Source organism: Leuresthes tenuis, unplaced genomic scaffold, assembly GCF_036924035.1.
Source record: "Leuresthes tenuis unplaced genomic scaffold, fLeuTen1.0.hap1 SCAF_19, whole genome shotgun sequence".
NCBI lineage: Eukaryota > Metazoa > Chordata > Actinopteri > Atheriniformes > Atherinopsidae > Leuresthes > Leuresthes tenuis.
Window position 1 is genome coordinate 13607311 of NW_027325373.1, and position 27183 is coordinate 13634493.

At 38.8% G+C, this 27183-nt stretch overlaps 1 protein-coding gene across 1 annotated transcript in view; it reads right to left on the minus strand.

Moving 5' to 3' along the window:
• LOC140276620 (astrotactin-2-like) overlaps positions 1–27183 on the minus strand; it is a 258166-nt gene that overhangs the window by 165342 nt on the left and 65641 nt on the right. Inside the window, exons 3-4 of the mRNA XM_072371388.1 lie at positions 21978–22407; positions 1329–1481 (exon numbers count right to left, since the gene is read on the minus strand). Of these exons, the coding sequence (XP_072227489.1) occupies positions 1329–1481; positions 21978–22407 (583 nt within the window). The remainder of the gene's footprint in view (positions 1–1328; positions 1482–21977; positions 22408–27183) is intronic.

Genomic DNA, 27183 nt, shown 5'->3' on the forward strand with positions numbered 1-27183 from the left:
CCACTGACCGTTGGGGTCTGACCAATTAACTTTGCCCTTTAACCTCACTTCAACTAACCGAGTTTACTCCTCATATTAAGTGTTGGCTGCATTATCACTTTTGTCATACCAGCCAACACTCAGGACACCTTCTCACCTTTTAATTATACAGCCTTAAAGAGACTCTTAAGAGAGGACATCTCTCAGTCACGTCCTTCACGATGTTTCAAGCGGGACGTATTAAATAGCAGATAGTTCCTTTGCTCAGAAAGCTGACACTTCAATGGTCCTTATTTAGCAAATAAGACAAGCAGAGGAGGAGGCGTTCATAGCAAAGTATTTAAACCATCTCAACCTTCTTGTGATGAGGACGTTTAGAATTTCTATGCACGTAAATATCATGTAAAATGCTTCTTTTTGTGTCTTTTTGCAACATACTTAAGCAGATCACAAGGGGATAATACAATATGCTGTCATGGGGTGGGTAAACTCATCATGGATAATGTCTCATTTCAATATGAATTTCTCACTGGTCATAACGGCGTGACCGATGCCATGGACAGTACTTTTTTTAACAGCAGATCTGATTTAAATGATCATCCCAAGTAATAAGCCGTATTCATCGCTCGTGTCACCACAGTCGCATCTCAAAATTGCACTGAGCGCATTTTGCACCAGGGCGAGAGACTCTGCTCTCGAAGGATATTTAATGAAAAAGAAAGCCAGAGAGAATCGCTGACGGTGTTTGTAATAAATGGGAGGGGTAAGGGTTGTTTATAGAGTGCCTTTTTTTTTTAAATGTGCTTTGATATCTTTTACTGCAGGCTAGATACAGAGGCATGTATTGTTCATGAAAGATGTGTCAGAGTGAAATATGTCGATGGTGGCGCGGCCACTCACCAGTCATCAGTCTGACAATGGTAACAATCACATCTGCCGTCTACATCCGTTTCACTGATGTAACCCGGGAAATCTGCATATTAATACGTTTCACAAATACCAAATGGGTTTCACAAGGTCAAGTCGTGATGACTTGAAAGACATTAACTGTAAAATGAACTTTGAAATATCGTCTTCAAAGCAGTTCTACAGGGGCCACGGGGGATCACAGTTAACGTATATCATGTGATAATGAATGTGCAATAATAGGTGGCACCAGTGTGAAGAATCTATTGTGGCACTATAGAAACCATAAGTTATAACACGATTGTCGTAGGAGAAGTTGTTACTTTTATTGAAAATGTACAACAAAAAAAAAAGGACTATGACCAAATTCGGTGAAAACACCATAATAAATAACATGTCTTCACCTTGTGTCCACAGAATTGGTAACTTTTCAATGACCTCACCTCTGGTGTGGCTGGGGACCCTCCGTCGGCCCGTTGATGAGCTGTGCAAAGCATGCTGGTAGTGAGACATGTCTGTCGGTGTGTTCGGGACACGGAAGCTGTCCTGGAACCGCTGCATCAAATCCTCTACCGATTCGGTGTTTGGGTTAATAGCTGTGAGGAAGAGATGGCAGCCATGTCAAAAAGGCTTTGAGGTAGTCATAATAAAAGAAATAACAGTCTGACAAAGTCTGACACAAACTGAAAATATTTCAAGAGCTCATACACAGATACAAACAGACACAAATAACCATATTTTTCTGTTAAAAAAAAAAAATCAATTCTCCTTTAAAGAAGGCTGAGAGTTTTGAACAGGAAATGCACCATGAGCCGCTAGGTTGCCCCATTTAGATGCTGGAAAAAAAACAACACTGTCTTCTTTCTTCTATTGTATTTTGTTTCCTCCCCTTTAAATGATACCATCAATTCAATGTTGCCTCATCTCTACAGGGATCCTGCCAACGCTTCCCCCTGATTGTTCAGTCTCACCCTTCCTGATGAATGACTCCAAAACAACTAGCTGTGGGGAGAGAAGGCGGGGACGGCGAGACGGCGTTACTTCACCTTCTTTAGAACAGGATATTACAAAAGAAGGGACAGGGGATTTATTTAACCATATGTTCTGGTTCATTTCTGCAGGCAAAATGATTAAATATGGGTGAAGAATGTTCTCGTCGTTCTGTCCAATGAGAAAACAGATATCAGACTGAATATCAAACATCCACAAATGCAAATGTGTGTATTTGAGGTCCCTCATAATACACAATACACGGCTATCTGTTTTTGGGCTTAGACTTTAAATCTATGCAAAGGTCACCATGTGTACCCAAAATACAGGGTTGAACAAGTCTATAAGAAACAAACAATAAAAAAAAAAAAGAAAGAAAGTGAGAGAGAGAGAGAGCGAGAGGGAAAGCATCTCTGTCCCTAAACTTCCAGCAGTGTAGCCATCTCAAAAAGACAAGGCCATTCATCAACTCAACCACCAATACCCCCAACCTATCATCATCATCTTTTGATCTGTCAGTCTGGCTCTGAGGTGTACTCTATCCATGAATAATGGTGATGTGTTGCTCCCAGTGGATGCTCATCATGCATGCCAATGAGCATACAGGAGCAGAGGAAGAGGGAGATGAAGGGGAGGGAGTGAAAGAAGCAGAAGTGCTCGCATTGATGTTAATAGTAAACTGAAACAACACCCAAGCCACTGCAGTTTGCTTCACAACATACAAACAATGATAGTTGCTCAAATTAATTGTGTTTAAACTCAGCTCAGTCTGCTTCAGTCACAAGTAAAATGTTTGTCATTGTGAGCGAGCCTCAGTGCAATAGATGATTCACACTGAACACAGAGCTATTTAGCAGAAACAAGTAAGCTTTAGTAACACTCATGTTTACTCTTTAGTAAGAAAACTGTTTTAAAATGATTTACAAGCTTAATAAAAAACTTTTTTTTTTAATATTCTTAAACATACGTAAGTCAGACAAAAAAAGAAAACACCATGTTATAAGTTAGCATCACCCCAAATTGAACTTTTGAGCCATCTATTGACTGCAAATCATCATCACCACACAGTTATAATAACATGAAGGGTTGAGGAGTTATTTTGGGCGTTTTCACATACTAAAAGGAAACAGTTAAGCTTCCCCCTTGCATTGTTTTTGCACCCGTCTCTGTAACATTTCCACGCCTGTGTAAACTGCAATCATAGCGTGACATTTTCAAAGGGCATAGGCCCCAGTGTGTTTTAGCTAGTGTTTTTGTTTTGATTACATGAATCATCACTTTATCATTTAATGTTAGGAAAAGGAGCAAAACTGCCAGCGATGCAGCACCCACTGTTGATCTACATTTATACCAAACTACACCTGATAGTCTTTTCGTCCGCTGATCACAAAACACAGTTTTTCATTTAAACTTTTTCTGTGCAAAGCTGATTTGGTCACCGTCCAACGTAGAGAGCAAAAAATGCAAATCGCAAGTCGAGCATAAGCAGAGTATTTGACCAACACGGTCTATTGAGCAAGCAAGCAACCCTAATATCCACTCTCCATGGGCTGCAGTGAAAATGGTATTGGACAGCGTATCCAGAGCATGACCCATCGTATATGTGTTGGTTCATAAGAAAAATGTAATAGTATAGGTTTTTCAACATTAGTAGGATTCAAACGATTTTGTGCACAATGTTAGAGAGCAAGATTTGTTATTCTCAAACTAAACATCTTGAAAGTTTTTCTCGTGGCCAAAAAATAACTTCATCCACCAATCTAGTTGATGGATAACCTCATAACTGAAATCTTATATTTGTCCAAATTAAAGCAATATATACAACAGAATTAAAGTGTTATATTTAGCAAATAGAGCTTCTGGAAATTAAACTTGATGGTTTTCTAATAACACCTTGTAGTTATGTCCTTTATGTGCGTAATTCTGAGTGTTGCTAATATCTTCTGCTTTAGATTTAAAGGTGGCTTAAGATTTCCTGATGTGACAGATATCAATCACTTAGCCTTCATTCATCTGTAGATCAGTTTAATTACCGTTACTGCCCGATGCCTCCTGCCTCTGCCTGCTATCTATAACCCCGGCTCCAGAAAGTCTGGGATGTGGTGTAAAATGCTGATAAAAAAACACAGATTTACAAATGCTTTGTTCAAAGTCTGACATCCTGTTGAAAACATTTAAAACTACTGTCAACTACAAGTTCCAAAAATGTTGGGACAGGCCCATCTTTACCACTGCTATACTGCGATAAACATGAACTCTGCTATTTAAACAACAGCCTGTAACATCTTGGTGCTGATGAGACCATTAGCTGGACCTTTGGGAGAGATATGTCATCCTATTCTTGTCAAAGGATGTCTCGTTGCTCAGCAGTCCTGGGTCTTCTTTGTCATATTCTGAGTTTCATGATGCACCGGATTTTTTTCCAGTTGGGGAAGGGTCTGGACTGCTAGCAGGCCAGTCCAGCTCCCAGAGTATTCTACTACAAAGCCATGCTGTTGTGACAGATGGAGTAAACAAGCATCGTCCTGCTGATATAGGCAAGGCCTTCTCTGCAAAAGAAGCAATGGATGGAAGCATATGTTGCTCAAAAACTTGTTTTTCTCATTCAGCGTCGATGATGTCATTCCCAATGCAGAAGTGTGCAGGCTTTTGAACTGGATGGCAATAACTTGTCAGATGGTCGTTCTTCACTTTATGCCTGGAGCATCCGGCATCCATGATTTCCCAAGAAAAACATTGAATTTAGATTCGTCTGACCACAGACTAGCCTTGCAGTTCGCCTCTGTCCATTTCAAATGAGCTTTGGCCCAGAGAAGATGGCAGTGCTTCTCGATCAATGTCACATATGGCTTCTTCCTTGCATGATAGAGATTTGACCTGCATTTGTGGGTGGCACAGTGACACGGTGTTAATAGGAAATTAAGTCTGGAAGTGTTCCTGAGCCAGAGCCCTTATTTGTATGGAAGAATGATGTCACATGTATCCAATAGTGATTTTCGGCCTTGTCCTTTGCTCACAGACGTGTTTCAAGCGTCTCAGAATGTTTTCATGATATTACCTAACGTAGATTATGGAATATTCAGTCTTCGCAATTACATGTTGCATAACATCCTGAAATTGTTCCACAATTTGCAGATGGATATTTTGGCAGACTGCTGAATCTCTGCCTATTTCGATACAAAGAGACTCAGTTTCTAAGGTGATCTTGTTATGCCCAATTATATTACTGACCTGATGTCAATTAGTCTGACAAGTTGCAAAATGTTCTGCCAACTGTTTCTTTCTTAGCACCACTTATTTTTCCATCCTTCCGTTGCCCGTATCAACCAGCAGCAGTTAAAAATTAACTCACTTTTAATATTTGACATGTTTTTCTATGTTGTATGCAGAATAAAACACTTGTTGACGAGATTTGCAGATCATTGTATTCTGTTTGTATTTACATCTTACACTGTCTTCAAACATTTTTACATTCATTTTTGTAACAGCCCAGAGCGGAAGCTACTAGATAATCAATTAGTTCTTCCCTTACAACACCATAGTGAGCACCAGGGCAAAATCTGCCTCTCTGAACTTTTATTCCTTTATCTTTTTTTACCTTTTGTCTAAGAGAAGGAACAGTTTCTGTTGGAAATAAAAAAAGTGCTTTTAACAGAATCATTACACTGAGCCAACTGTGTTTCACATAATTAGTGCAACAAAAGACAGGAAAAGTGTTTCTGTCTGAAAATTACATGTCATTTTTTAAGTTCTACACTGGCTTTGATGCTGGAAATGGTAATGTACTGGAGCTGTTCCTACAGTAATGTTGATTTAAACTGAAATCCACGTGCTGTGTGGTAACCACAGGGATTTGCCCTGTGTTGAGGCACCATTGTCTTTCTGCTATCACTTTTCCCAAAAATGTGCCCCATTCATTTTGGGATATAGAGTAGCCAATTCAATTCTCAGTGAAATAAAATACACACTTACACACACAGTTGGACATGGTCTACTATAGTTACAACAGGAAAAATTAAGGCATAGACAGAAGCTCGCATTAAAACCTTTGTTTAACCGATTATAAGAAACTGGTGCAATTGAACTTTAGGATTGTTAATAAAAGAAAGTTTGATGGTTGCTTTTGAAATGGGAAGAAACATTTCTGTATATTTTCTGAAGAATAAGAAAAAAATATCAACATTTTAGAAAACTTGTTAAAATGGATCCAATTGACTTTGTATATCAAAGAAGGGCCACACTAAGTGAGATCCACTCCCAGTGGGCTTAATCAAGCTACCGAGGTTAGCAAACAAACCCCATGGGGTGGGTATCTGGAATCTGAACTTTGATCCGTGTTAGTAAAGAGAGGGACAGCGTCTTCACAGTTAACTGCCTGTATACATATTTCATGGCCTCTTAGAGCTCTCGGTTTTACTTTTTTGTCCCGTTTCTCCCTTAAAGCCACAGTATTCTTGAAAGAAAAGTAACTCGTCTTTACAGATTGTCACGAACCATTCATGCATATTTTATTCAAGATTACACACACAAACCTCTTTCATCTCAACAGACTAAAATCGCTACATTAGTCATGAAAACAAGACGCAAAAACATGTGAATTGTTGCCCCCCCCCTCTTTCTCTTCTATGGCCTCTGGACTACTTTGATGGTGTTACCCTTCTGTCACTTCTGTCAGAAGAGACCAAAATGTTTTATTCTGACACTCTTTTTCCCTAAACTCCATGAGCACTGGTCTCTCATTTGGAGTTCAATGTTAGGTAATGCTCTGGTGTCATTATTTTCTCCTTTTCTACTTGGTTGACATTTAAACAGTGTCTCATAAGCAGTGGATGTCAACGGCATATTGCCTCAGTCAACTTAATCCCGGTGGTCTCCAGGTGCCCAACACAAGAAGATAACCCCATTCAGGTTCCTGTTTTTGTTCAGCTGCACCACTGTGCTCGATTGTGTTCAATGTGGGCGTTTGTGAAAGTGTGTATGTACATGCAAGCGTTTGTTTTCTTCTATCATATTGTTTCCACATGCTATTACTACCTCCCCTCTTCTATCTCCTTCATATTTACGGAGTGTATTGCTTTTTGTTGTCATGCGAAAAGGACAGCTCATTACACGATGTTGTCCCCAGCTCAGTTTTGAGGTTTTCCTGGACTTTACAAACCAAACTGTTTGCATATAAGTAGCTAATAAACCACACCGAGACACCTCAAACTGAAATTTGATTAAAAAAATGATCAAACGAGATCATTGGAAAGGTGATAAGAAATTAAATGCGTACATTCTTTCAAAAATATAATCTCCAAAAAGATAATAAAAACGCTGGCTTTCTTTCACACATTCTTTCAAATCGGATCTTAAGATCACAACACCGAATAAGGGTTTTGCTGAAGTATCCAGTCCAAACAATGCATTCTGTTTCTCCCTTCTCCTCTCCTCCATCTTCCGCTTTTCTCATTCTCCAGCATCCCCTGGGATCTCATTGGTGAGAAATACACTCAAATGGATCCAGAGGAGGAAAATTTGCTGCCATTTGCTTTTTGATGGACATGCACTCAGTTTTCTTATTAAGAGTCCAATAAAGTGACAGGAAAGCATCACTACTCAGACAAAACAGAGAAAATGGGTAAGCATTAACAAGATATTCACCGGCGACAGCTTCTACCAAGGGAGTACATCATTATAGATTATTATCGATGTGCTCATGCGGTATGCACCAAACTGAATGCTCTAAACATATATTGACACTTTCAGTAACAGCTTTTTTCAATATGCAATGACAAACTTTTTCATTCCGAGTGCTAAAACAATAATTTCAGGTAAATTGCTCTATCTGGTGAACCCGTATGATGAGGGCACTGAATGATTTATTCAAACTTTTGAAACTGCAGTTAGTTCCAAGGTGGACATTTATAGTGCTGACTGCTTGTTTTGCTCATGGCACCTCTCTTTGAGCATATAATGAGTTTGTTGGAATTAAGCGCTTGAGTGTAATAGATCAAATTAATTGATGTACTTAGACATTTATTTGTACAAAAAATAAAAACACGGATTAGCAGAGACAGAGCTTTCCAAAAATATATTCCTGGCTATCTTGATAAAATCCGATACAATGATGACTGCACTTTCACTGAAAATGATACCCAGCAACAGGAAGGGCAGCATTTGTTCTGTCAGCAAGAAATAGGCCTGCAGTAAAGGGCCAGCTACTCCAAGGAGCCAAATGAACAACACTAGGCCAGATCCCACTAAATCGCTGATACAGCCTTTGGGAATTATTGTCCGTCAGAAACGAAAACCTTTGACCACAATTCTCTGTCCATAAAGAGTGTTTGACCCTTATTTCTCTTAGGCTAAAGGTATCCCTTCTTTCTTCAAAGTCAGTAAAAAAGACAAGGCAACATTTTCAGTTTTTTTCATCCTTGCCCCATGGCAGGAGGCAGTGCAGCTTACGATGCAGCTGTGAAGACGAATTGCAGTGCTCTGAATCTGGACACATAAATGACGCTGTACTAGAGTTATTCCACATCATACCACATTCCAAGCTACTCAGCCTGTTTTGAGCACAGAGGTATTGATTTAAAGCTAAAAGATGTTGTGCATACACAGCTTGTGGGAACTTTTGTTGTTCATGGAGGCAGAGGTTAAAAACTTTGGGATTCCAAACATGTCCATCAGGGTGAATTGCATTAACCTCAATCATCCCCATAGAGTCAAACTTTTAATTTGTACAATACTCTAAATTGTCTTTAATCTTCTGGAGAACTTTGGCTTTTTCAATAGTTTCCTTCAAAATTCTTTCATCCACATACCACAGCAGGAGGGTTCTTGGTTGGAACACATGCTGGGGACTTTCTGTGTGGAGTTTAAACACAGAAAGTTTGTGGCTGGACTGGTAACCCGTCCAGCGTGTACCCTGCCTCTGGTCTACACTGAATTGAATTAGGTGGGCAGATCATAGAAAATGGATGGATGGACATATCATAGATAAATGTACTTTAGTTTGTTTAAACTAAACAAAATAACAAATGTTTGCCAAAAATGGTAACATGGCTTCGATGTCCATTTCCAATCCACTGGCCAGATGGTGGCCATGTACATTTCAACAGCTAGGACTAACTCATGAATTCCTTCAAAATTATTTCATCCACATACCACAGCAGGAGGGTTCTTGGTTGGAACCCATGCTGGGGACTTTCTGTGTGGAGTTTACACACAGAAAGTTTGTGGCTGGACTGGTAACCCGTCCAGGGTGTACCCTGCCTCTGGTCTACACTGAATTGAATTAGGTGGGCAGATCATAGAAAATGGATGGATGGACATATCATAGATAAATGTACTTTAGTTTGTTTAAACTAAACAAAATGACAAATGTTTGCCAAAAATGGTAACATGGCTTCGATGTCCATTTCCAATCCACTGGCCAGATGGTGGCCATGTACATTTCAACAGCTAGGACTAACTCATGGAGTTTGTCTTTTCATTGCCATCCTTCCTCCGGTGCATCCAAGCACCATTCATATTCACAAACTTAGACATGGCCAAGAGGGAGTCCAAAACCCCCTGCTGTTTTAATTTGTAGATAATCTGGAAGAAGAAAGGAAACCGAGAACCAAAAAAAAATGTAATTCCGGCAGGTTTCTATTTTTCATTATACTTCGTTTCATTGTACACTTTCTCACATCTACTGTTTGTGGTTTATTTCATCATACACACACGCATGCATGTACATCCACAGACTTTAATCACATCTTTATTCCATTGCTTTTTTCCTCTCTCCTTCATGGTTTAGGGAATAAATGAGTGCAGAGAAGATCAATTGCTGGGGAGAGGGTGTTAAATCCAGCTCTGATTCCCTCTTTGATTGATTAAATTTGTCATTGTTTCAATAGGAGCAGTCCAGTGTAGCTCTCCGGGACAGCCTTCACAGTACTGCCTCTGAAAATATGACAGGTACATGAAAGGTCAGACAGAAACATAGAAAAAGACAAAAGTATCAGAAAAGGCAAGGGATCCAGAGCCAGAGGAAAAAAGGGAGAGTTCAGACATGAATTGAGAAAAAAGGACAAATGCATAAAGACTAAGATATGGGAAAGAGAGGATTCGACAGGCAATGGATGCAATTGATGTGAGTCAAAGAGTCAAAAATCATAAACATTATAACAAGAGCATGAAAAGAAGAACAAGAGCTGGGATGGAAAGGGGATCACAGAAGAAACGGTACAGCAATGGGTAAAAATTACATCAGTATGGTGTATTGTAAGAAAAAAATGCCAACCAAACAAATGAAAATCAGCAAAAAAAGTCATGGGTGTAAATGTGAGTTCAGCATGTTGCCAAAGGGAAGTTTAACATGCGACTTGGAGAGGTTGCGGCTCCATCCAGCAACCTTTAAACTGAACAACCCCTTATCACTCGAGGTACAGCCTTTCTCGCAAAAGACTTCTCAGCTATTCAGACGTTTAGAGTTTGGCAGGGGATGAATAGAATGGATTTATTTATCTCAAAAGTCATAGGAAGTATGGTGGCATTAGTTTTCCTATTGCCAAGTGAAATAGAAAACATTAACAATTCACATTCACACATATCCCCTCTGTTTTTTTTCTTTTTGGACCTCAACATCTACCATCTCAAACCTTGTCATTCCTACCCACTGAAAACCATTTAATGTCTCATCTTTAGTCAGACAATTTCCTTTCTGGTAGCCTTCGTCTCTACTTGCATATTTTAAGGCCCTTTGCAATTTGCAGAGGAACAAGAATAAAGTTCTATCTATAGCTTGGCTTTCGCCACGGGCCAGAATAAAATATGAATGTGCCTCCTCGTGCTGCGCCAGCTAAACATCGCAGGCCATGTACTGACCTCCAGTCACTCGAGAAAGGCTGAAGCCACAAGCACATAATCAGAAACAAGTCTAGGTTAGAAAACTTAAGAGGGCGACCTGATAAATAGGCATATTTTAAATCAATTTATCTGTGGTGACACTTTACAAGACCATGATAAAACGTGAAAGTTGAAAGTTTGGTGAAATTATCCATCCATTTTCTAATCCAATCTGCTTAATCCAATTCAGGTCACGGGGGTGGGAGGTGGGGGGCTGGAGCCTATCCCAGCTGTCATTGGGCAAGAGGCAGGGTACACCCTGGACAGGTCGCCAGTCAATTACAGGGCCACACAGAGAAAAACGAGACACACTCACTCCTCGGGATAATGTAGAGATGCCACTTAACCTGACATGCATGTTGTTTTTGGACGGTGGGAGTGAGCCGGAGCAACCGGCGGTAACCCATGTACACACAGGGAGAACATGCAAACTCCCCACAGAAAGGGATTTGAACCTGGAACCGTCTTGCTGTGAGGCGAAGGCGCTGAACCACCACACCTCCATGCAGCACTTGGTGTAATTATGTGTATGTGTACATTTTTGACAAATAATAATCACACGGTGATGTGCAGGCTATTTCTGGCAGGAAACACGTGGAATCACCTTCAGTAGAAAAATGACTGCATGCAGTTTTCAGCTCAGGAAGAGCAGAGAGCACAAAACCACCTGGCAGTGATAAGAAAAAGGCATCAGCATCTTAAATTAGAGATTTTGCATTGTGGTGTCTTCATATCCAAATGTGCTATGAGATAAAATAAAGTGAGTTGAACTGAATTTGTTACTTTGAAAAAAAAAAGCAGTGACAGCACTTTTTGTCAAAGAAGAAATGTATCTTTATATGAATTTAAAATAATTAGTGGCCAAGCCTCACTTGGAAATGGGTACGGCAAAAACTGTGGGAAAACATGACTTTACAAAACAAGCTTGGAACTTGTAAGGCTGTATTTTTGGGTATGTGGTAGTTTGTTGTGACAGGGCTTAAAGCAACACTAGCAAAGTCTGTGAACCTTAAATCTATGTGCTTCTGACTCATCTTGAACTATGCCGACATTTGTCAAGCTCATTCCCAGGCCTGAAACTGCCATAGAAAGCCCAGGGGCTGAGACAGTTCACAAACCCACACCTTTCTGCTTTACAAGGCCTTTAAACTTCTTTAAATCAGGAAATCCATCTTGCCTATCTCAAAGCTATCCATCCGTGACCAAAATAACAAATTCAGACAAATTAAAAGTCAGTGGCCACTCTATCACTGACCAGCTCTACTTAGAGAATTTCTGACTGGTTAACGTTTAATCGTGTCAGTGATAGATGCTATATCCACTTACTAAATATGAATTGTTATTCAACTTGATAAACCACCTGGTGAAACGTAAAGGAAGTCTAAAACCAACAAAGTACAATAAAAAAAATAAATAATACAAAAAAAAAACAATTATAGCTTAGCAACTGAAAATAAATGGGAACTATGACAGCAGAATAAGCTATGCCTACCTATTTCCTGGGTGAAAGTTGTGCCATTTAAGCCACCACCACTTTTGTGGATTTTTCTGGCTACAAAGAGAAAGCAATACAACAGCGATGTGAATGTAGAGTTACAAATAATAGTAGGCTGGGGAATGCAGCCATACTACAGTTTTACCATTTATTTGTACTGTGCACCAATGTAGAAATCAGACATTTTCTTTGCACTCTAAGCACTGGTAAAATGACAAATGGAAAAGTGATGCTACCAATACAATTCAGGGTCTTCCCCACTCCTTCTCTTCTTACAAGTAATCAATACTGTCTGAAGCATCCCCTGAAGCTGCATTCACAGGGCGACTGTATGCACATAGGTAAAATCCAACATCGCTCACTCAATATACTGCCATGTAAACTTGGATGGTAATAAGAGTGTAATATGTATGTTTTTTTGGCAGTAAATTTCAAAATGATCTTTTCTCAAAAGGTGAAGCAATGGAATTGCACAAACTGCTAGTTATTATTTGATCTCTGCAAATCCTAACACAACAAAAGAGCAGGAAACGCTGGCTGTCAGAAGGTTACAACTAGATTTTAGTATTTAGTACTTAGTATTTAGTATTTTAGTACTAGATCTAGTTTGAGGCCATTTGCTCTAACAATGTCACTTCTTTCACTTTAAGAAAATAAATATAAAAATATACCGTTATCACAATATAATTGGCCTTGGAAACGCTCACTGGCTCTATTTTGATCGTCTCTTTATGATTATTAATGGAACCTTATTACACAGAGTATTACACAGTGATTGAACAGTAAGACACTGATTGAGTGCCTTTATAACTGTGCCAAATTTCAAGCAAACGACAGTGAATATTAAGAGACATTTCCAGGCCTTGCTAGAGAGTGAAAACATAACTGACATATAAACACAGGGGCACCATCTATGAAATTATTTAGGGTTCAGCGGTAGAGTTGGGGTGCCTATTAGTTTTCTTTTTTCAGAGAATTTGTTTCAACTTTTTTCCCCCCTGATGTCACATCAGTCAACCTTCAAAGCACTCGCTATGGGAACAGTCTGGATAAAAACTTGAACAAAGACTTTGAAGCACTAGGAGTTCAGAGGAGTATGTACTGACCATCCCATGTGACCAGTCGAAACCACATTCCCAAAGAGGCATGTTTCTCACAAAGCTACATCAACAAGCCCTTTTCCTCTGTGTGTTGGTGACAAAAGCCTTGTGTTAGATCAAATTACCAAGACTGCAGTTCTCAATCCAAAACACTGGGCCCTCTAAACCTGCCCGTCTCAAAACCCAAGCTAAAAAAATAAAAAAATAAAATACTGTCAGAATTTACTAAGAATGTAAATGATAAATAAGTGGCTGAAAGCTCTGAACACAGGGATCTTTATGGTTGGCCCTGTTGCATAAGTATTTATGGGAGTATTTAAATTAGTCGGGCACATAACTCATTTCTGATTAAGCCATTATTTACCACCCAAAAAACGATTAATTATAATAAATCTAGATTTTGCATATGAAATGGCTTATGTGATGAGGAGGCACTGCTGGGGAGATATAATCTGTGGTGGAGAGGATATAGTTTCTCCTTGTGTTAAATGGCTTGGAATGCCAGAAGAAGATGTTTTCAGAACACACTGACTGCCAAGACACATTATTCTTAGTTTGGCTACTGGAGCAAATTAAAGACGAAGAGGGGACCTTCAACTACAACAGTAATGCATCAAAAAGCTCCCCCGCAATCCTTTCCTTCCTATTTTTCCAGTTCTTATCAACATGCAGTTTCAGGCCACATTTCATGGTTTGCCTGTAATGTCCCTGATTCAGAGGTTGCTGTAGCCCTGTTTACAGTGCTCAACACCCCCCCAAAAAAAAGAAGAAGACAACCATCGACACTGGTAATGTCTCGCTTTTAAGTGCGATGGGAAAATAGGTTGACATTCAGTTACACAGGCGTGCTAATGAAGAACTGTGGTCCACCACAGCCTGCATAGGACGCACTGTTACGACATTCCTTTAGGTTATCCCAATTAACAAACTAACTCAAAAGTTCTGAATGCATTACAGCATTCAAAGCGCTGAAGGTAAACACACTCCTTCTGACAAAGGGGGATAATTTAGTCAGATTGTTTTAGTGGATGCATCCGCATTTAAAACATTCAAACATACTATGCTGGATGAAAAACAAAAAAACAGTACAATAAACAATGCAGAGTAGGGTTAGGGTTAGTTAATGATCTCAAATGGCCAAGGGAATATGGGTGTTGCTCATCTTGCGCTCAAAATTTCCTGACAAACATGATTGACAGACAATGATTTTTTTTTGTTTTTACTTTATTTATGGACTGGATAGTGTAGTGGTATGATTGCCACCTTCCATGTGGAAGACCTGAGTTCAAATCCCCTGCATGAAAGGTACTACCTCCAGTAGGGGTCCTTAGGCAAGACCCCCTTACCCTACATGCCTACCTGTAAGTCGCTTTGGATAAAAGCGTCTGCTAAAAATATAAACATAAACAATGATTGATGAATCTAAGGTAGAGTTTTGTTACATAAGGGTGAGCATGAAAGACTAATCTTACATGATGCAGGTTTCTGCTCAATCCTGACAATTCAATCGTATCTTATTGTAGAGAATGTCTGAATATGTAAGCACACTTGTTTTTGTTCATGAGAACAAAAAATGTGTACATCTGTACAACATTTGGATCAAATTCACACCAAACAACAACATGCAGTTTTACTTCTTTTCAGGAAGGGGCCAAAATAAGAATCTGGTATTTGTGTAACGTTTTGTAGCTCTATTCAGTCTTAATTTAAAAATTACACATACCCAGGTAAGATTAATAGTTCAAGTATATAACCGGGCTTTCCACATAGTTCTGGTTGCAAAACTACAATGAGCTCAATGACTGGATAATTTAGCCTTGCCACCAAACTTGCTCTCCTGAAAAGGCATGAAACAGTGTCAAATAAAACCAAAAACGAGATACTTCTGGGTGGCTAAACACAGTCATTACTCTGGGTTGTTCTACTTTAATTTAGCCAGAGTCGTATAATTTACCAAATAGGCTCCCATCCCACTCTTTTGTTATGGAAAAACTGGTATAAAAAGAAACAGACTAATGTTGCTGAATTCAGAAAATTGCTCTAAACCCATCAGACTGGCTCCACAGAGAGAAAAAAAAAGGGAATCGTAACATCCCCTGTTACAGCTAGGGGTCTTTGTCAAACTGCTTCTTTCTCTTTTGTCAATTTTCATGTAACGTTAAGCAACACATTTAGTTCTTAAAAAGTTGCAAAACCTAAGTAACTTTCAGCTTAGTCCCAGTAGATTGGATGCATTGCCGAAGGCTTCATCTGTGCTTACAACACAAATAAATACCAAGTAATTGCATTGAGCATTTTCTTACAAACAACATAATTTCACTAACAGGAATAAGAGCCAAAAAAGAAAGGCCTCGAGCATAGGGAAGCTTAAATAGAGCACAAGCTGTAATTAAATGGTCAAGTCTTTAGTTTCCAAAAGTTACATTCCAGTTGTGTGTGTTTAGTTTTTTTTTGGTTTCTTTCTTTTGGGCAATATTTCTTGAGCTCAAATAAATAATATCAGGGGTATAATGATGTTCTTTTGATAGCTCATTAGTAAGACTTGTTTAATGACATCCAACTCTAACCTTTACATTGTAAAACTGCAGCATTTAACTGCAAGTGTTGAACTTGCCTCATGCAGAGTATAATGAAAAAACTCGCTTTTGTATAGAACTAATTACGTTGTATTCATATCAAAAAAGGTGTCATTATAGCAGCCACACTGTTCAGCCCACATTGAGCTGGAACAATTTTTAACAGCAAAGTCTTCTTTTTAGATTTTTAGAACATTTGATTAATTTCCCTGGAATAGATAGGAACAATGACAACAGACAGGGAATATGGGAGAGGGAGGCGAGGTATGACATATATTTAAGGCTCCACTTGCTGGTAATGAACCACAGACTCATTGCTGATGTCATTTGCAAGCATGAGCTAACATGCTTCTTGCTAAAGTATCTAATTTTACACTACAATGTCCACATCTGCTATCAGCATAATTACGTATTTTAGCTACTCTTTATATATTAGAAAATCTGCAGGTTCAGATAAGTTGAAGCCTTACTTTTGAAAGATAGCAGATTATTTTCTTGCATCACATTTTAACATATCTTTTTTCACTGGTGATACTGCCAAACTCAGTTTTTTCACATCTTACGTACACGTTGTAAATCCCTTGGGTATATATCTTTACATATTGCTATTTTGTTTAATTTGTGTATTGTTTACTAATTCATTTCTTCATCTATCTTTATCTATCTACGCTAGCATTCGTCTGCTTATGTTTATTGATATTGCACCACAAATCCTTTCTTGCATGCGCAAACATACTTTTCCCCCTTTATTTAAAAGGGAGTGGCCTTGCTAAGCTGAATGTGTTGAAGGTTTCTGAATCCCTTGTCATCAAACAGTTAATAGTTGATTCTTATAACTGGAATAAGCTGCCAAATCAGCTGGATCTGAGCGAAATTGTTTCATTAAACAAATTAAAAGCATTCTTTGGAAGCAAACATCTGTCTGCAAATGATATGTCTGTATATAATTGCCCAGGTTGACCTGTGATGAATGAGGATGACATTTTTAGATACTTTGCATGCTCCTTGATGTGTGCACTTTGCCTTTGTCTCTTATTTATTCATACTGCATGCATACTTTTGAAGGCACCATATTAGTGTGCTGTTGCCCATCTTGGCCAGGACACTCTTGCAAAAGAGAGTTTGAACCCCAAACATTACATTTTCCTGGTCAAATACTGGCAATGAATGATTAGAAAGTGTTTAATCACTCACAGTACAGTTCTGAGCTACTGAAGCTACAACAAGTTTACGTTTACACCAGACTATCTTTTTTTTAACCTTGACCACATCCTGGCAACTCTGATGTTACTCTAAAGTTATGAAGGCCATAGTTTATCAAATTATTATATGGATGCCTGAAGACAACTGGATGTATAAAGGCTGTGTTCTAGCAGTGGGTTAAACTGTTAAAACATAAACCTAGAGAAAACAGCAGGGACTTTTTTAAAGCAGGGTATCAGACATAATGCGCCAAGTTAATTTTCAGAAATCTTAATTGAAATTGTACTGTAGCACATCGAGGCAGAACATAACATGAATATTTGCTCTATTTATCTCTAGTTATAGAAGAGCGAGAGACGCTACTATCTGCAGAAGCTTGAAAAAAAGCAAAAGAATCACAGTATCGTTATAGGTTAACTCAACCAGCAGAATAATTGTACTGCTCTCCTCTTTGAGTGCAAGTTAGACAGGACAAACTAAAGTTATTCTACATGTAAACTTGATGGATTGCTTATTGGTAAGCTGAGGTTCGGCATTCGATGGCAACAGTTCAACTCGCATCATTCAGTGGCATCGGGTGCCTTCAGCACTGTGTTGGCAGAGCAGTGTTTGAATAATGCTATTCCAATATGTGGAACAAAAGTCATATTCAATCTTTGAGTTCATTATCACTTGATTAATTATCTAATCATTCACTTGTGCAAAAAAAAAGTTAAGTAAGGTTATCAGCCTCAATGCAAATTGTAGATGCTGATCTAAATTGTGTATTTCCTTCTTATTTATTACACTTGAGTCAATAGTCTGCCCAGTCTCCCCGAGCCATACGGGTGACGGTGTAAAGAGGTGTTAAAAATGCAGCAAGCTGATTTGTTGCCCCTTTAATCAGCATTAAATGCTGATTGGAACCATTCTCGCCGATTCTTCTTTTTTTTTCCTTTTTGTTAACTTCGGCTGATGTATTTGTCCATTACTGAATGTAATAATCAATTAGCAAGTAAATTCAGAGGGTTAAAATTAAGCACCTTACGGTTGAACTCTGTAGGATCCTGTCCATTATCTAGTTGAATGCATGAGTTAATCTTTAATAGGGTGAGGAAACTTTTTACTGAACTATTAAAACTAATTATTGGGAAAGACCCATAGATCTGCATCATGAAGCTGATGGTACCTTTCTGCTTCTTTTTATTTCTTTTCCCCCCCACAAATTGTAAGAGTTCAGCTAATCTTTTTTTTTTTTTTTAACTAATTTTCAAATTTTTGTTTTTAGGAGTAACAGATAATACAACATAATAAAATAGAGACATGATTCAGCCACGCCACCAAAAAAGAAAAGAAGATGTTATGTATTCTTTTGCAGTTGACAGTAATGACCCCCAGTACAATCTATTTGCCTGTTGTCCTCTAAAGTCAGCAGCCTGGCCTGTTTCACCATGATGGAGGACGGTATTGCATTAGCAGCATTAGCTCTGTACCATTAGCTCTGGTTCCTGCCTCTATGGCCGCAGAACATGACAAAAGAAGAACGTAAGCAGCATGAGATTTGGTCTGCTGCCTCTGAGATCGTAACACTAATTTGTTAATCACATTCTTATAAGATGGAAATGAAGCACCTTTCTCTGTTTGTCCCTACAGTATGATTGCTGATAGAACAGAAGTGTGTGCTTTTTTTTTGGTGTGCAGTTGTGCCTGAACAGTGAATGAGTGAATGAAAAGCTTACACGTGTATTTTTGCAAAGATTGGTTAAAGTCATTTGTACTGGTTTTGGCCCAGTTAAGTCAAAACAAAAGAGTCTTGACTTCATATCACGATGAACAAGGCAACGTCCTAAACTTTATGTTTCAAGACCTAAGCATGTTATTCTGCACCACTCACCAAGTTTAGACAGGGTAACAATTGGAGTTAATCAGAAAAGTCAAGGAAAATGTATCTACTTTATATAAATACACTTACGCTTTTATCTCAGAGCTACGTTTAGACTGAATAACTTCACCCACATGGTGTGTGTGATTTGACCTTCTGACAACATTTGCCTTTCTGATACGGCCTTCTGCTGTGCACCATATCCTGAGAAGGTTACGGTTGGGTGGTCAGATAGATAACCTTTCCATGAGTGCTCTTTGCAGAGCAGAGATTACTCTTAGATGGTTTACACTGTCCAGGCTGCCCAGGCTGCCCAGGCTGCCTATTGCATGTCAAGAGCTGTTAGAAACATGCTGAATAATGAAACTGACATCTTTGTGTAAAAAGTAGCTAATGCTATGCACAAGGATGTGAGCAATAGTCACGTAATCCCTGGGGGATATACTACACAGCTCAGTCAGATGAGGTTCCCTGTCAGCAAGGACAGATAACAGAATAACTGGTATTTCGAGACTTTTGTGATACCACGCAATACAGAAGAGAAGGGACAGGGAGTGACAGGGAGTTTATAAGCCTTGTATTCAAATGGATCGTCTTTGTGCCGCGTATATATGAAAAGATGGGGCATCGAATTGAGTGGTTGAGATTGTTTGTGAGGTAAATAGTACGCAACAGACACTGACTAGACGAAGATGGTAATTCTGACTATCTAACAGAGTAAATGTTTTGGTGTAATTCCCTGCCAACTGCTATCTATTACAGTATTAAATATAACCATGTGTTGATCCACCCACTACAAAGTAATAAATAATATATAATGCCCCTAACAATGCCCCTAATTTCTGTATAAATAACTTGTCTACTGTACTGACCTTTTTTTGTCATTCAATCCAGTACATCATCATAGTGTACGGAACAAAGAAAAACATACAGACCTCTACAAAATCCTATAATAGAGTGTATCCACAGGCAACAAATAAATGCACAAAAATAAAGTAAACAACTAGATCAGTCTACTGATGGTTGTTGCACTGAAGAACAACGCAACGGCATCGTTCAAATGAATTCATATGAATGGTAAACTCAGTCCGTTTATTTCCTTAATAATTTGTATGATTTAAAAACCTTGTCTTGCATTTGTAAATAAAACTAATGCGAATAGTTCAGTATGATACAATGTCATCAACGTAACATTAGGATGTACCCAGCTTTCTTACATTGACTGTTGAGTATTCTGCCCTTCAGTTGGCTCGACAATGATGCATGTATTAACATAGTGAAACATCTATGCGATTGTAATATCTAAAACAATCACGAAAAAAGATCAGATGGTTTAATGTCTCTACCTGCGAATGAATGTTACCAACGTTTGCTGTGGAATTATAGGCCCACTGCTTACATCATGTCTTTCTTCTGAGTTCTCTGTGCAGCACGACTGATAGGAACACCCCTAATTGAGAGAGCTACTGTTCACATCGACTTCATTACTCATCCTAAATTATTAATTATCGCCGACATGGAGTCAGAATTGGTCAGGATTAGATGGCAAGTGACATGGACTTTTATACTCCCAGATAGATTATAATGTTTAAAAGGTTCAAATGTAATTATTTCGTTTTTTTTTTTTGTTTTTTTCTTCTCTCAAAATGATAAAAACTTGTTTGCAACAGAAACACAGAAGCCTGAAAAACACAGAAACAAAGCAAACGGCTCTTTACATCCCATTTGCTTGCCTTCCCTTATTGTCCCATTTGGGAGCAATGGTCTATAGTTTTTGTTAGAAAAAAAACGGTATAGATGAAATCTTTCTTAGACAGTAAAATCATTAACCTCTTTGCCCTTGCGTCTCATACCACGATCCAGCTTATTCGCTTGAAAAAAAAAAAAAAAAGGCCAGGAGAAATTAATTTATCTTCAACTTTTTTGCATCATTTTGTGTTTCTCTCCTGCTTTATTTGAAAGCTGTGAAATTCATGCTGAAATTCGAATTTTATTTTTCCTTGTTTTCAGCACATTTACAGTACACAGGCTCAGCCTCAAACACATTGCATAAATGCATTTGTGTAAAGTGATAAATAGTATGGGATCAATGGGGCATTTCCTCAAACTTTATGCATAATTCAACACGGTGTAAATAACGAGGGTACCCTCCAATTCAGTCAGCTCCTTTAATGATTAAAGCTCAACTTGACAAAGGAGAACCCCAGGTTCAACAGGATATGAAGTCAACGTATGTGTCTAAATAGCTTGAGATTTTAATGTCTGGGAGAGCTGTGTTAAAACACAGATTTTGAAGAAGTCACTATTCATGGTACTTGGCAGGATTTTTATTTTCTCTTACCTGAAGACCCATTATTACAGCGCATGTTCAGTAATGGAATATTGAACGGTTCGCTGACTCATACACTTCAATATGAAGAGCGACTGAATCCACCAGTGACCCCTGTTACTTGACCTTCAAATCTTACACTAAACTACAAGATTTGACTTGTAAAGTCAGTGGCTATGGCAACTAAGAAGACACTGTGTGTGACTGCAATGTTCCCTTGGCAGTAATCCAAGGGAAAGAGAGTTTAAATGTTTTAATACGACTCATAAGATACAAAATTCCTGTCGGTAAAATGTGAACCGAGAACACGAGTGTCAAAAAGTTGTGTATTTTTGACTAGATATAAGGAGTACATGCTGTGCCAACAAGAACATGGGTGGACTGGCCTGTGCCAAACTGAACTGTCCAGGCTGGGCCATCTGGGGACTTGGCACTGAGAGAGGCTGGATGTGCAAAAACAGAGGGACAGAGCGACTGACCACAACACATTTACTAATACATCTCACTTTTTTTCACTCAAATATTTCTTGAGGTGAAGAGGTGACCGAGCAGGGTCATGTGGATAGTTCTATGTGGACAACACATTTAAGCCAAACCTTGTTGATATTCCTAAACTGTAATGGGAATTTGATAGAAATGTTTTTGGGGGAAACCAACCTACCTCGTTTTTCAAAATTATGCTTTATATCATCGTCCTTGCAGATCATGTCCGTATGTCTTCCAATGCCAACGTCAACGCCATAGTCGTCCAGGACCTTCCCGTCGCAGAGCTTGTTGTGGAGCTGGTTGGGTGTGGAGTTCCGCGAGTGCCCGCCTCCATCTTCCTCGTCACAGTCGTAATCATCGAGAATTGGGGTCTCTCGAATTGGCATTCCGATGACAGAGCTGCCATGTTGATGAGCGCCTCGGGAGCTCCGGTAGCTGTCACGGCCCTGCTGACCGAGCAGAACGGACGGAATGTAGTGGATCTCATGGGTGGCCTCAGTACTGGCACTCTTTTGAGGGATCCGGCGACGTTTGCACCATCGATGACGGGTATACAGGACAAGCGTGAAGAGGAGAATCAGGAGCAAGAGGGCAATGAGACCTCCCTGAATGCAAGCAAAAAAGGGGAAGAAAACAAAACAAAACACTGAATGTCAGGAAGTGATCACATGAATAAACTTTGAAGGAGATTGTAAGAGCCCTCATGTTACCATTTCACTAACCTAAGAATGCAAATTGTATCATAAAACAACAACTTCACCACACAAGGTAACAATTACAATCACCGCCTCAACAACAGTTCTATTAGGCTGAAAAAAAGGTCTGGCAATCAGCACTTTGATTAAAGAGTCCTTGAAGCATCATGAGGCTGTCACCAGAGTCCTGTCAAGTCCAGCGCATATCTGACAAAACAACATTACAAGTGCCTTGGTCAAAAAAGAAAGAAAATGGTGTGAATGATTCATGATATAAAAAGGAAACGCATCACGTCGGCACCATTCAACAAACATATGTAACACAAATTCATATTAAAGGATATGATTTCCATCGCAGCGTTATAAATAGTCCTTCGATAGCTTCACATTTAAAGTAATGTTCAAGTGTGTCTGGTAAAGTCCTCAAAAACAAGTAATCAAGTAATTACACATACGGACACACTTTGATGTTTGCACATGCATAAAAGCGCTCTCACATAAATCTAATCAGCTCTCTGTCAACACATTCTGCAGTTATATCTAAAGGATGCATCAGTATAGAGGATAGACATACTGTACATATTATAAATGGACATGTACACCCGATGCACATCATCTTAACCTAAGCTTTAATCTTTACCATAAGGTTTAAACAGCACCTTTTATCAATATAATGAACTTATGAAATTAAAACATTTAGGAGATTTAACGCACTATTGGATGGCATTATCCTGCTCCATCTATTGTTTTGACTCTCAGCTAAGTATGGCCAAGCCCAAAAATGTTTCATTTCAAGCGGTGCTGCCTCTGGACCGCTCTATTTTGAGTGTCACACACCAAGGCACAAACACTCTTTGTCTGCTTTGCCCTTTTCTCTCCACCCAAAGCCCTTACTTTGGCCCTGTAAATTCACAGAAGAGCATCGTATTTCTTCATGGTTCATTCAATATCTGACCATCACAGAGACATCAAACACCCTGCCATGGCGGTTGGATGATAAAGTAAATCTATATGCAGATACGGAATGGCGGAAAGTGAGGGAGGGCATGACTTATTCTTTGATTTTTCACAATGGCATCCAATAGGTGAGATGTAGTATTGGATTCAGCGAGACATGGCAACCCATGGGTGATATATTTTTAATGTCAGACTGAAAAAGGTAGCGTCAGCCCTTATGCATGTATATATTTAACATTGGGGCTATACTTACAAAATAATATGTGTGCATGCAAACAGCGCAAACAGGATCCTGAACACATTATTTGTGAGCATGTGCGTGCACACAAACTTGTGCACAAAATACATCTAGACAGAGTAATAAATAAAAACCGCAAGGGTTCATTCATCACAACATTTAAAATTCCATCTTCATGAGGAAAAACAAACCCCTTTCAAATAATAGCTCATGTGCTGTAGGGTGTCCATAAATCAAAAATGGTGAGAGGTGAGGCGGCACAGGGAGGACTAGTACTACGGACCGACTTCTCCATTAATCTCCAGTAGGATGGCAGTTTTGCAGAAATGCAGTCTCCCAAACTCCCCGTGTAATCTGTACTTCCACATTTAGGTCTCACTGAACAGCAGCAAAAATATACGGAAGCTTATGTTTCATTTTGGTAACTGTGTTTTCACTGAGGGACACCGTGTGGCTCGACACCGTGCGGCTTGGCACCACATGGCGAGAAAGAACTGCCAAGAAATGGATAAACATGATTAAATTAATGTTTTAGAATTTGACATTGTCTTTATCTATTAAACTCAAGGCAACTAAAAATGTGTCACGAGCAAATATCAATTAGATATAGGCAAATTCAAAGTAATCACATGCACTATGCACAAGAAGAGATTCACAATATTTAACGAGCACAGAAATATGTAAAAATATATATATAGTTACAGAGTTTGGATACCTATTGTGATAAGTAAAGTGTCCACCACAACCAGAAACAATTGGTGGTGTCCACCACTGCAAGTTGGTTGCTGCACCAGTACCTAACTTCCACACATTACATGTCACCACCACGCAGTGCCTTGTTAAGTTGGTTGTGTTTATTTTACATATTTCTATCAAATCAGGTCGCTCATAAAACCTCAATGAACCCCTTTACATTTAAAATAAAATGTGCAGACTTGGCATGCGGGTAAAATACAGCAGACTCACAGCTAATAATGCAATCACTCAGAAAATCAATTGTACCTGTGAAATGTTTCCTTTTATTCATAGATTTGCTAATTCAACTTTTTCCTCTGTAACAGTGATTCCAAGAGTACATCCTCCATGTCCTTTTTTCCCCTCAGTCTGTCTCTCTCAGATATCATACCTGTTTTGGTTTTTTTTGTTCTGCACCTCCCACTGTTCTCACGTTCTGTGCTCTCTCCCTCATGATTAGCATGTGTCTCTCAGCCTCCATCCCCCTTCATGTTTGATCACATCTTTCTTCCCCTCTTCAGCACAATGGGCATATAAATTTGCAGTGGCAGATGTAGCCATGAGGGGAAATGGGTTTTCTGTTCTTCTTCAGACCCTACAAATCCCTGCTGCTTTAGTCCTAAGTGATTTTGTGGATTTCCCCTATTTTCTGTAATATAAGTTTTGTGCGGCTTATAATTACTTTCCTTGCTTTACATTCCTGTTTCTCCGATCATTCCCATTTTCCACATCACACTGCATGTTCTTTCTTGTTGCCTTTTATTTTTCTCTCTGCACTTTCTTCCCATTAATCGTTGTGCAGTCGTCCCTGCATTGTGCATTTTATTCCTTTGCTCTCATTCTTCCTGTCTGTTTTCCACTCCGCTACCCTCTCACGTCGCTTCCTTTCTTTCAATCCTCCCCCACCAAGATTACTTACCGCTGTGTCGTCAGTTCTCAATACCTTCTTGTCTTCATTCTTTTACACCTTGAATGGGAAATGGCTTCAGATGCCATCGCCAAGTCATTAAGCATACCCTTAAAGCTTTGTTAGGGGAAAGTAAAAAAAAAGATAACGCCAGCAAATTAACGAGATTAAAACTACAACACTGGTCTCATCATAACAACCATCTTCAAACAATAGAGGGAGGACAGCTTTTTTACATTAATAGGTAGTAAAAGCAAAGAATGACAACATTTTATGGGTCAGGTGTCAACAAATGAAGAATGTGTCTGACAAAGGTCTCTGAAACTGAAGGGATCTGAAGTGTATGAACAGCTGTCAAGTGGCTTTTAAAACCGGGCAGTATTTGCTAAGATGGCTGCTAATTAACAAAGCATCTGAAGATTTTTTTTGCCCTTTATTTCTCGGTTTTCAAGATGTAAAGAATGGATTTCATTTTGAACAGATAATGAAAAGAAGAGCTGCATGGATCATTCTGTATCATCTAAATCAGACATCATTCTTGCTCATATCTGGGGTTTTCTTAAGCACCATAAGCACATTCTATGAACCTTTTATTTAACTGTTGAATCCCGCTTTTTAAATGTTAGGCTCTGTTGTGTTTTCCTGTTTCTTTCTTTTTTTAAATTCTGTATAATATCCATGTTCTCTTTTTGACATGTCGTTTCTCTTAGTGTTTTTTCTAGAATCTAATACAGAAATATAGGATACATGTGATTTGAAAGAATGTCAAACAATCTACATATTTTATCATACTAAAACTCAACTTTTAATTGCTTGTAAAATCTAATAAGTTTATATTTTCACAGTGTTGGCGTGAATATTTTCTATTTATATGTGACACCAAGACCGTAACCACAATACACACAAAAACAATACACGCATCCGATTCTTGCTGATAATACAACCACTGCATGACTGTTATAGCTAATAAAAAGGTGCAATCAATAGCTATTTTGCCCACTTATTTCATGACTAGTTTAAGTTGTAAAATATGAAGATTTTAGGTCGGATAATCCCAAGAGGTCAAGACCATACGGCAAGCCTAATTGGAGTTTATCATTAATCTATATTGAAGTCAATCTAGATTAATCATATCAACCATTGATCTTCTGTACACGGCCCCGAGTGTGGGCTAATACAATGGGCTGGATGCAATACTGCTGGGATTTTGTTAGGCATTAATGCTGGCAAAAATGAGTTTAATTTAGTCTGAAAGTCTTTCAGGAAGTTATGACGGAAACTGCGGTTCACTCGTATCCATATTACTGTGATAAGAGATTATTTGCATAAGCCATTTCCAGTGTAATTTCCTGTTCAATCAATATTTTCTTAAGGAAGTTCTTAAGGAAGTTTTTTTTTTTTTTTTTTTTTACTTTAAACGCATCAAGTCTGTTAATATTTTTCTATCCATCTATTGAGTTATCTAAGAATATATTTGATCAATGTACGCAGTTACATAGGGCATTTCTAGTGAAGCATCAGAATAAAAATCTCAAAATGTTACATAATCTCGAATGTTCTTTTGTGCACCTGCTGCACCGTTTTATTCTTCCAGCACAGTTATTGTTCTGCGGTTTTCTCTAATCTCTGTAAAATTTATGTGACTCCGATTCTGATGGCAATGCTTTCGTTGAGGACAGAAATAGCGCTGTCAACCTGGATGCATCATAAAAGTCCCTTCTCCCTGGCCAATTCTTACAAACAGAAAAAAGAAAGAGCACTAGCAGATGTACAGGCACATGCTTTTCAAACAAAAGTGAGCAGCACTGGGTCAATAAAAAACACTTTATGCAATATACAAGAAAATTCA